The following is a 12,574-nucleotide window of genomic DNA, read 5'->3' as shown; positions in this document are numbered from 1 at the left end:
GCTTAAATGCTGACTAGGATAACATGAAGGAATCAAATAAAAAAGAAATTCTTTGTTTTCAAAATTCCAATAGGGAACATACTTTATATAATTGTATAAATAAACCAATTTTTCAAGATGTTTCGGCCATTGGCCTTCTTCAGTTCTTTTTTTCACCTCTTAACTACATGGCCGACATTACATTTGTATTTCCTTTTTTTAATCATGTAGATGTCAGCCATGTAGTTGAGAGGAAAAATAAAGAACTGAAGAAGGCCAATGGCCGAAACCTCTTGAAAAATAGGTTTATTTATACAATTATAAAACATAAATTGGTGTCTCAATAATAAATGAATCCACAGTTGACAAAATACTTTGGCTAGCTTTGACAGTCTAAATGAAAATAATCTACCAACGTATTAGCTCATCTAGCCACAGACTGTAATACATCTGACAATATCTGTCTTAAGACTACCATCATGGTAACCTCTTGTCTTCATGGATGCATCTGACTTATCATTAGCTTGGTACTGCACAAAAGACTACTGTGGATTCATTTATTTTTGTGGGTACAAATTTTCGTAGATTATGGAAAGCTTAAATGTTTGTGGATATTTATTTTCTTGTTTTTGCCGAAATCTGCATACAAGCCTATAGAAAACTTGTTATTCGTTGAGCATTTAATTTCGTGGTTCACCTGTACCCACGAAATCCACGAAAATTGGTGTCCCACGAATAATAATAAATTCACAGTATTTGAAGGCTTCAGGAAAGCCTTATGATCAAAGACATGATCCATGAAGCATAACTAAATGTCAAATAGAACCTAGCATGTTTTCAAACTGTTTCAAATTGGTAGTTTTGAATAATCTCATTGAGCATGAGAATCTCAATAAGTTTTATAATGTTAAAAACTGTGAAAAATCTTGTTATTTACAACACAACAAGTGTACTTAGTGTTTATCTATTCACAAGTACAAAACAAATTTGAGAAATCTCATTTATAGTCATATGTAAAATGTTATGAATTCATACTGTTCACTTTAAAAAGTTGCCAACATCCTTTAAGTCAAGATATACGTGCACCTCAACAACTTAATTTTGTCACAGCCAAATTTTGTTATCAATCCCAAGTTAATGTTCTGTCTACTAAAGTTTACAAATAGGTTTACTTTACTGCAGGTATTACAGTTTTACAAGAATTTTCAGGGCAAAAAAGCCCTTATGTAATGCTCCAGTGTGGACAACTTATTCTGTGCTAATATCCCTTTGAAATGCCTTTTTCATGATTACAGTTTTGAGGACAGATAGTTATTATTGTTAGCGGGAACCTCAGTTGCTGAGTGGTCTTAGTAATTCCTCTTAAGCCATCATTAGGCTGTCAACGCTGAGGTTATGAGTTTAAACATCACTCAAGCCAGGTTTGTTTGACTACAATCTTTAATGCTTGACTTTGATCAACAGTTTTCCTACCAAATGTTGGTGGAGAGAGTAGCCATGGAGTTAGGTTTGAAGTAGCATATATATGTCACACATAACATATTAGAAGGAGAACATGCTAAAGGAATTCTATAAAATTGACAAATAATTGTTTATAATGGAGGAAATCATCATAATATATTGATTAGCAATTCTGTTGTACATGCCTTATAGTGATATGCTGTGAGAAGGGAGATAATTATACAAAATTTTATTATCTCCCCCTGCAATTTTTTTTTTTTATTTAATTTGATCATCTTCTTTGATCATACAATCAGATGTCAAACATTTAAAATATTGTGATACATTAAACCCTTTAAACTGATTTTTCACAATTTATACAGGTATGGCCACCAACAGTAACAAGCAAGAATTGACACATTTCCATTAATTTTTTTTAAATTGAACTATTTAAATTGGGATGCAAATTGTGTACAGAAGTTTTTCAATATTGATTATTTCTGTATATCAGTCAAAACATATATATAATGCACACAGTTTAAACTTTCAGCCATAAACAAAAATGAAAAAAAATAATTGCTATATTTTTTCTTATTTCAAGAATAGAAAGTAGATATAATTTCAGTGGCCACACATTATCATTGTACACATATATAAAATACACATCAATAATAGGTTTACATGCAGTTTACTTCAGATTTTTGTAGAGAAAAGCAGTGTGAACAGCTCCAGGAAGTTGGATGATAAATATATGTTATTAGAACCAGAGACTTCTGTCAACCATGCCATAATTTCTATAATGCCCTAAAAAGGCAAAACTTCCATTTTTAGGTCACATGTCTTCTTAAACCAATATTCAATTTTGCAGTTTTACTTTAATTCAGTTAGAACTGAAAATGAAAATATGACAAAAGTCTCTGTTTCAAGTGACAATGAAAATGACAAAATTCAATGAAATATCACTCTTCTTGCAATTCATAAATTTAGAATGAGATATTCATTGATTCAGAATCTTATGCATTCTGGGTAACTAAGATTTTCAAATGTACACCAAAATAGTGTGATAGACTTATAAAAACTTAAATATTGAGGAGATTTGACAAGTTCCTAAAAATTGTTTTTTCTTCTAATCGGGTATGAGCAGTAGAATTACATAAAATATTACAGATTTAAAAGAAAATTGTAGCTTATGAAATAATTTTGTTACATGAATGGCTAAACCTGATTCAAGAAAGTATTATGAATTGCAAGAAGAACAATATCTGTCAACATGTGAAGGTTAATTTGTTATGATTAAAAAAGTAATGTAACACATACTGAGGCACGTATTGCACTGGATACAAGTACAACAATTAACATTAAGAAAAACAAAGCACAAAGCCAACCGGAAGCAAACATTCATTGATCAGCACACAGCTGATGGGAAGCAAACATTCACAGCTCAGCACACAGTTAGAGCCAATATTACAAAGATTAGTATAATGAGCCAATCAATAGGAAAATGGTCTTAGGATTTAAACAGCACATATTACATAAAAGACAGGTGTCATCCAATAGGATCATTGCTAGGGAGGCTCATTGAGGGACACCAAATTATTTAAATCTTTCAATATTTAGTCAACAATAAGTCATGCTATTATATAATCAGTGTTCACAGCAGGTACATACTTGGAGGTTTATAGAAAGTAAGAAATAGTTTAAATCATAGTTGTTGGGTGTTTTTTTTTAAAATAATAAAGCTTTTTATTTTTAACTCAGTCATTTGATGTCCAAAGAAACTCATTATATGTATCATGTAGGTTCACAATAAAATTTACCCATGTTACACTTTACTTTAAACGGCTATTTTTTTGCTGTCTATTGACAAACCTGCATGTAAATGTAATACTTTCATAGTTGGTTTTTTTGTGTGGTTTAATCAGAATCAGAGAATACATGAAAATGCTCCCCGAACAGTATGCGTTATCAAATGATTACAGGCTAATCGTTTCACTTAGATTTTCCTCGACTTCTGTTCAGAGATGTATACATGTACTAGAATTACTTCTGATCTATATCAGTTTATAAAATCACGGAAAGCGGCATTAAAAACAAATCAATCAATCTAAAATTTTGAGAATCCTTAATCTAAAGAAAAAATTGATATATTTTAGTTCAATGCATCCTAGGAAACAAAACAAAACAGATAAAATGAACATGTAACAAAAAACAAACATTAGTAAATAAAATAACTATGATTGATGAGACGAATATGTATGATGTGCAATGTTTTGATGATGTTTATGTGATGGTATAAAATAAATATCATGTGAAATGGTGAAATTAGTAAAACCCCTGGAGCTGATAAATTTCAATTTGTTTCTCTTTTTTTAAGTTGACAATATTATAAAAGATTGTGATATTATATATTTCCTATAATCTCATCCCCAAATATTAAAGACATCATAAAAGTTTTGTTTCTTTTTTTTTTTTTTAAATTGACATTATTATTTTACAAACATATTTAAACTAGATCAGTTATCTAAAATCAGGTAAAAGGAAGACATTGGTATTTTTTATTTCTTTTTTTTATGTGAGCACTTTTACAAAAGAACACTTTAAAATTTGAAACTTTAAAAAAAATTATCCATGAAGAGTTTTCCAATGTCTTGACAAGATGGAGTTATAAACTTTTGTCTTAAATAAATGTTTTTCCTAGAGTAAATTATTAAAGTTTTTATTGCTTTATTATTAAACCTTCAGTATTTTCCTTTTGACAGAGCTTAATATTTAGGCTTCTCTTGAAAATTCAGTCAGTAAATAAAAAGAGTGAAAGTGTAAAAACCAAAGAATTAAAAAGGTGTTTGATTAACTCTATTAAATGTAGTGATTGTGATTTGTTACCTTATATAAAGATAGTGAAATTTTCAAGATTGCAATCTAAATTCTCTTTTTAATTCTCAGAGTTAGTTAATGATCGTGTTTTATTAAGATATCAAATAGAAAAGCTCAATAGTGAAATGAAAAGCTAATAGTGAAATTATGATTGAATATACGAAACTAATAACAAAAAAAATATTTTTAGTTTCCCCAGTGGACATTTAAATAAGATTCTTCTGTTTTAAAAAGTTATTCTTAAATAGGTTACCAAGTAAACAAAGGATCCCCTCATCAAAAATAATATAATATCACCAATTATGCAAATTTGTCACACTCTGAAGCCAAATCTAAAGCTTATAATATTGAGTTTGTAAACTGCATGTACCTGATTGCCGAGTGAGGTGACTCCAAGCCTTACCCGGCTACGGGACACACTTGATGCTGACGAGCTTATGGAACTGACAGATTCCTGACTCCCGCTCCTTTCTTTGGAAAGACGAAGACTTGTGTTCATCAACGACCGGGACTGTGATGTAGGTGTTGTGGCTGGTTTTCCCGGCCCAGCTGTTCCTGATGTCAGGCGAGTGACTTTATGAATTGGTGCAAATAAACCAAACATTGGCTTACATTCAAAATATCTGAAATAGAAATAAGAAAATCTTTTTCATGATAAATTTTCTTACAGCAATTATCATTATTACATTTTTTTTGGCTGAAATTGACTTTACACACCTTTTCATTTTTCTATTCTTTTGCTATTTAAAAATGTAAGACATTAGACACAATATTGAAAATTATGGTCATGAGTTATAAACAACTATCAACATATATAATAAAGGCAGGCCATAGACAAAATGTCTTCATTATCTTTATAATATATTTACTTTTAAACTATGTCAGCCAGAGTTGACAAAATATACATTTGGAACATTTTAAGCTATGTCAGCCAGAGTTGACAAAATATACATTTGGAACATTTTAAGCTATGTCAGCCAGAGTTGACAAAATATACATTTGGAACATCATAAATACGGAAGAAAACAATAATTGTTATGCTGAAATAAATTGTTAAAAGCATTTGGCCAAGGGTTTGAACAGATTAGCTCCTACAAAACAACTCAGCTGAAAATGAGATTTTTCTTAAATCTTAATCTACCATTTCAGGTGAGAATGAAAGAAATTTAAAGTACATGTATTCTGTTTCAGGCAAACAAGATTTTAAATATAACACAGCCCATTAGAGCAGAACCATACCTTTTACCAGCAACGGCACCATCATTTTTACCCTGTTTTTCGTCAAGTTCGACTCCAGCCCATTCTCCTTTAGCAAAGTCTGTTTCTCCCATGTACTGTAGTGTACCCATCTTACTGCCACTCACAAACACACGATCTCCAACCTTCAAAGCGGGTCTACTTCCAGGTCTGGTTCCCGGGGCAGGTGATGCTCGGCTTAAACTAGTATTAGAACCAAACACTCCTCTTGAAGGTGTTACGCTTGGCGTTGTAGGTCTTCTTGCAGGTCCATTTGGTTTGATAGGAGTTTCTGACAATGTATCGTCCATTTGCCCTGACATTGGTAAAAGTCCTGGGGTTCTAGATAATTTAGAAATTCTAGCAAACACACCCCTATCTGATTCACACTGAAAGTATCTGATACCTTTAACTGATCCATCGTTTTTGCCTTCTTGTTTGTCCAGGGCAACACCTGCCCATTCTCCTGCGGCGAATTGAGTTTCGCCTAGAAATGCAATCACACCTGGCTTGCTCCCTCCTACCCATACTCTGTCCCCTATCTTAAAATCATCTGATGGAGGGGGTGGTACCTCATATTCAGGGCCTGTAACATATCATGTATAATTAGTTAGATTTGAATATAATTATTATACAGTAAAATCTGCTTGAAGATAAATATGTATTAGAGTCTAGAATGACGCACTGTGGAGTCTGGATTGATAGAGACTGAAAAATAATGGTAAAACATACATTTCTTTCTCAAATCTCATAGTATTAAAGAACTGACACTTTTTTTATAAAATAAACTTTAAATTTAATGTTCCTTACCTCAAGTCTGACAACCAAAGGATATGAATGAATAATATGATTTTAAGTGCATTTGTACATGTTATCATTAATGCCCGTTCTACAATAAAACCAGTCATTAGACCCAGGAAAGGAACTTTTCAAATCTATTTATTGATTGGTGCTAAGTAAAGTTAAAACATAAGAGAAATTCTGATTCCTCTATAGATGGTTGATGGTTTTCCCATTTTCCAGCTACCATGTATGTTGTAATGGAACAGCCATAACTACAAAGCTGTTTATCATCTTTGTAGAGTTTAAATTTCACGATTTCTATGATTGACCATGTTTTCATGAAATAAGCTTAAAAATAAACAGTTTTTTAATGGGCATAAAATTAAGAATGGAAATGGGGAATGTATCAAAGAGACAACAACCCAACCATAGAAAAAACAACAGCAGAAGGTCACCAACAGGTCTCCAATGTAACGAGAAATTCCCGCACCTGGAGGCGTTATGTCTGATTTATAACCACACACCACCAAATATAACAATATTAAAGGAAATACAAGTTGGTTTCTGACATACCAACTAATTGTTTTTTTTACTGATATTGTGTTTAGGATCACCTACCAGTTGACACATACAGCCAAAACAATTAAGCTAAAATATTACAGGTTCCATATTTCTATTTTGGGGTCTGAAAATTCCATCCAATTGATAAGTTCAAAAAATAAATTTTGCAATGCAGATGCTAGATTGACTACCAGCATCAATAAGAATAGTAGATATGCAAATTGAAGAAGCATAAAACAATGAAAGACAAGAGGCATGCAAGAAAGGCAACATAGAAGGCATACAACATTCAAATGCACATGTATTAAATTTGTCAGTCATATAAAATAATCAATTTGATATTTTAAGAAAAAGTTTTGGTGATGCATAATTTGTTATAAATGTATCACCAAACTTGTGCTTAATCTTTAGTAGGAATGTAATTTCACCATGTTCACTGATTGAGATCAATTGTTTACTGCATAATTACATAAAAAAATCAAAAGTTATCATTTTCGTAACACATTCAGTTAAGTTTTAGTTACTCTTTTGTCATCTCAGCATGTTAATAATATGCAATTGTTAGTATTCAACTAAAGAACATTTTCTACAGGCTGCTATGCAGACTCAGAAAAGAAAAAAAAACAATGTAAAAAAAAATCAATTATGTTTATCAATTCTGAAAATTAGCATCCATGAAAATGGTTGAATCGAGAGTTTTGTGTGTAGTCAATTTGTACAAGAAGACAATTTGACCACAGAGTATCACATCAACCAATATGCATAAATTAACTTTTGATAGAGTTTGACATTTAGTGACTTATTTCACCATGGAAACATAAATTACCTGGCAGTTTATTGACAACAGTGGTGGCATACTTATCAGCTTGTGTAGCACTAAAACCTGCAGCACGAGCACTTTTAGCAATGGCACCTAGCAACACATAAACAGAAACATAGCAACACACAATCAAGACATTCAATTGGTAAAAGGGGGAGATAACTGCCATTCTAATTCATGTCGACATCAAGGGGGAAAAGTCAATAAAAATGCATTTGAGTTGAATTAACATCAATATATATATAGATTTGTTATTTTGATAGTTATAGATAACTTTAATAATTTTTCAAATGTTCAAATATTTTTAAATGGCAAATGAGTTATAGGATCAAAATTTAAAACTTTATTTTCCTGATCCTGAGGTTGCACATCCCATAAAGAATTAGGAAGCAAACATTTCCAACATTAAACCTTGAATAGAATGGCAATTTTGAAATAATATGTATATGCATCAATACAAAAAGAAACTGCAAACATTCAAAGTTAATATGAAACTAACATGCTTTGAAATAAAAAGTTTCAAATAGAGTGAGAAAAAAAATGATATCTTGGATGGTCTTGAAAAAATCATTCATCATAAAAAATTATTCAGACCTGAGATATTGGCACATACAATCTTTTTTAAGACCATGAAACGCTATGAGAATGAAATGTTTTTAAATCTGCTATTTAAAAACAATTCCAACATGTCCAAGCAAAGTTGAATATAAATCATTAAATGAAGATTTTAAAAATAACTGACAGGTATTTCATTTTATTATTATACGGCATAAGTTTGTCAAAAAGAAATATGTAGAGCTTTATTTTGCTTTCCAGAATATTGAATGTGATATTATAATTATATCATATATATATATATATATATTTAAGAAACAAGAGAAAGTAGAAAAATATGAATAGAAAATCATGCATTCCTGAGACTAAAGAAGATTTCATATATATCTGACATGACGGTATGTGCTCTTCACAAATTTATCATGGGGCAATGATCAACTTTATTAATAGTACTTGAGATTGAACAAAAGTTGTGTTCCAAGTGGTATAAAAATGGCGTCATTTCTATCAGTTTAATTTGTAAAGTCCTGCAAGCATGTGCATTGATTTTGATAAGAATTGAAGGTGAAGGATGCCATGCCAGTTTATCCTCATCGTGGCGGTGAATAGGGCTAACAGTATAAGCAAGGAAAGCCCTGTTACCTTTACCTGATTGAGACTTCCGTAGCCATATAAGCCAATTTTCGCTTAAGGAGTGAATAAAGCAGAGTGATGGGGGAGGCAACAATTTTCTCTCTCTTAAAAGTCAATTCACAATATAGTAAACAAAATGTTCAGTGTTCCACTAATTGATGAAATTATCTCCCTTGACTAACAGTTAACTTTTCATAAATGATGGTAAAAATGGAACATTGTACATTAAAAAATCCATAAAACTTAAGTAATATGATAATAATATATATACAAAGAAACCAAAAGTCTTTAAGACAGTTTGTATAATAAAACAGCTTCCCGTTCCAAGCTAGTATATTTCAATAAAAACAACACTTGAAAAAAAAATTTAAAATAACATTTTAAAGTTTCACATAATATATTTCAAATTAAAACAATTGTATGAATTTTCAACTGTTTTGCAAACATCTTAAGAGAAACATTTACATTTACTCATAACTTGTAATCTATTTTGAAAGTTTAGATTAAGGTGAAAAAATCAAAGACCTTAAAAACATAAATAAGACGATGTCAAATAATGGAATACGTTATTAAATTATAAAAGAAGAGCTAATTTTTGGTGGTGCTAAGAACATTTCTTTTACTGCTCACACATTTATACATGCATCATTTTTTAAATTAATTATCGTCCAACCTGTTCTGAATAAATTGTCATAACAAAATTTTCTCTGCCTGAACCAATGCAATCAATGACATTTTCTATCACATGAATATTAATGTAAATAAAATGCTGTGTTGGTAATTCAATTCAAATTAGGTAAAGTTGGTTTGAATTGGAATTTACTGAATCAGTCTTAATCAAAACATCCCTACAATTAACTCATACACATGTATCTAAATACTGTGTATTTCATTATACTTTTATTTAATATGTTATGTTAACATTGTAATTATTTTTTAGCTTTTGTTACACATTAAATATTTGTTTAAATATATATCCTCATACATTTATTAAACAAGTTATTTTCAAATTGTTAAAAAAAAATCACCTGACACAAAACTTACTTGGAATGGTCCCTGTAAAAGTCAAATTTCTCTATATTTCTTAACATTCTTTCAAATAGAACAGTATTAAAGCCAACTTAACTTAATATGTATACTGTTAATTCAGAAATTTTGTGTCCAATTTTTAAACAGATGTGAGTTGATATTTTTTGCAAACATTTAATATTTATGATATTGGCAATTATTACAGTTCTTCTATTAAATCTTGCAAAACAAACAATTGATTAACTTGCTTGCTAAAATTGTTTGGATGTTTGTAAACAACAGGTAGGCAGTCTTATTCAGTCTGTTTACTATTTACTGGAATATGATTGGACAGTAAACAGTAAATTCATGTCATGTGAATTCTTATTGTCCAATCAAATCCCAGTATATATGAAAACAGAGAGAAACTCTGCCTACCTATGTTTGCAAACAACCAAGCAAACATAGCAAGCAAGTTGATCAATGTTTTGTTTTACATGCTTTTATAGAAGAACTGTAAAGATCACAAAAATTATGAAATAACAGCAATATATTTTCTTACACCTACCTATGCAAGATGGAACTGGAAGATGGTAGATATTTTTTCCATATTTCTGTTCTTGTAATGTAATGATATGATTGACAAATTCAAACAGCTCTTTTAAAAACTTCACTGTAGTGTCGCCAAAATATTGACATGAATATGATTTTACAAATGGTAATAAGTAATATATTTCTCATTCAATTTAAGATTGTACATCTATAGTATATCATGTATATAGCCTGATATTCCACATATATACCTCTTTTTCAGGTACACCATATGTTACTCTTGTATGGTGAAACTTATCAGATTCCACTGGAATAAAAATAGTTTACCTACTCGTGTGACCTAAGATTAACATTGTTGCGGAACTGCATATCAAAAGTATATTTTGAATACACTAGAAAACAGAATATGATATTAACCCTTTCCTCCATAGTGACCCCTTTTGACGCCACCCCCTTTACTCCATAATGACACCTTTTGAAGCCTATGTAGTACCTCAGTTGAAAAGCTTTGACTTCAAAGTGTCTGCAGTAGACTTAATAAAATTTGTATCCAATATGAAAAGTAATATCATAGGAACATCAGACTTAAATTTATTTGATGAAATATTTGTTTTTCACAATGCATTAATACTTTAAAGCATATTTTCAGCATTTTATTGAAAAATCCTATGCGAATCAAGTATGCAAAAATAAAAATCAATGGAAGAAAGGGTTAATAAACAACTTTGCCTAACTTGTAATATATTTTACAACAGAATAATCATGAATTACGAACTGTTTATAATTACAATACATGTACATGCATCACAATGCTGTTTCTACACATAATGTTATTACACTATACCATGTATACTATATCTTACTTTTGGCTTTATCTGGAGCTGGAAGAGAAGAAGCTGATTTTGGCTGGGGCAGACCTGTAGGCTTGCCAATCTTTGATGGGGCTTTCAGCCCTGATGGTCTCGGTAAACTCATCTGCAAAACCAAGGTTATTAATAATGGAATCCATTTTTATAAATAGAAATGGAAAATTTTAATAATTATTTCAAGTTTCCTTTAAATCATATAGCCGTGCCTTTTCTAAATAACATTTTTTAACACTTTTCTACTTAGGTTTATATTTTTCTTAATAAAAACACTGTCATGACTAGGAATACAAGTAAATTTTTATTATGAAAATTACTTGTGATTCTATGCCTTACACAATCATTCATGCATTAATTTTAGTTTTTACCTGCAAACTTTTATTCAACTAGCTACATTTCTTTTTTCCTCTGGTTTATACTACATGTAGGGTGATTTACTACTTGCTGAGATCTTAAGAAATTGCTGTAATTTTCTGTAACCAGAGCAGGATGTTGACCAAATCTCTATTCTTTTTTTGTGTCTTGTACTTATCAAGTGTCTTTCTTACCACATACAACTGGGTCAAACCATTCTTTTTATTTTCTACACCTATAACAGAAAAATCTTATATATTTCTTTGTCAACTGCATTTTGGTGATTTTTTGTACTTTTTTTACTGAATTAATATTTGTCTGTGAGTAACTAAATCTTGACATACTGACATTTTTAATTACTATTTTCATGCTATAGAAAAAAGCTGCTTCCTCAAAATCTTTTTATTGTCCTGGTGTGATAAAAAGTGCAACAATTATCACAGGCATGTGTTTCTGTCAATATGGGGTTTACTATCCATACCCGTTTCTGTCAATATGGGGTAAAAATACACTGGCTATCAACCAATCAAAACCTTAAGGTGTAATTATATTATAAATTTTTGTTATCTGCTGCTAAATTTGTTTCCTTATCCATCATTGTCCATACTTTATTCTTCTTGTCACAAATTAATTTTTCTTGTTGCTAATTAGTGAAACCACATTGAAGTACATGTGTTTTTAAATTAGTAAACTCTGAATTGTGTATGTTATTTATACAGAATACAGGCATTACAGAATGTTATGTCATATTGCATGGATTTGTATTCATAGTTGGTTTGAAAAACCTTTCAGAGTTTGTGTTATGCTACTTTGTAAATGTATCAACTATATCATATATATAAACATATTTTCTTTATACACCATCTCAGGGCATCTGGCTAGACTGTAGATAACCTCAACAGAAAATTACAAT

At 30.5% G+C, this 12,574-nt stretch overlaps 1 protein-coding gene across 1 annotated transcript in view; it reads right to left on the bottom strand.

Moving 5' to 3' along the window:
• LOC134727986 (CAP-Gly domain-containing linker protein 1-like) overlaps nucleotides 1-12,574 on the bottom strand; it is a 63,137-nt gene that overhangs the window by 50,147 nt on the left and 416 nt on the right. Inside the window, exons 2-6 of the mRNA XM_063592384.1 lie at nucleotides 11,676-11,896; nucleotides 11,305-11,416; nucleotides 7,700-7,786; nucleotides 5,533-6,115; nucleotides 4,664-4,916 (exon numbers count right to left, since the gene is read on the bottom strand). Of these exons, the coding sequence (XP_063448454.1) occupies nucleotides 4,664-4,916; nucleotides 5,533-6,115; nucleotides 7,700-7,786; nucleotides 11,305-11,416 (1,035 nt within the window). The 5' untranslated portion in view covers nucleotides 11,676-11,896. The remainder of the gene's footprint in view (nucleotides 1-4,663; nucleotides 4,917-5,532; nucleotides 6,116-7,699; nucleotides 7,787-11,304; nucleotides 11,417-11,675; nucleotides 11,897-12,574) is intronic.

The sequence above is a fragment of the Mytilus trossulus genome, chromosome 8 (assembly GCF_036588685.1).
Source record: "Mytilus trossulus isolate FHL-02 chromosome 8, PNRI_Mtr1.1.1.hap1, whole genome shotgun sequence".
In the NCBI taxonomy this organism is placed as follows: domain Eukaryota; kingdom Metazoa; phylum Mollusca; class Bivalvia; order Mytilida; family Mytilidae; genus Mytilus; species Mytilus trossulus.
This window is presented reverse-complemented; position numbering and strand designations above follow the sequence as displayed.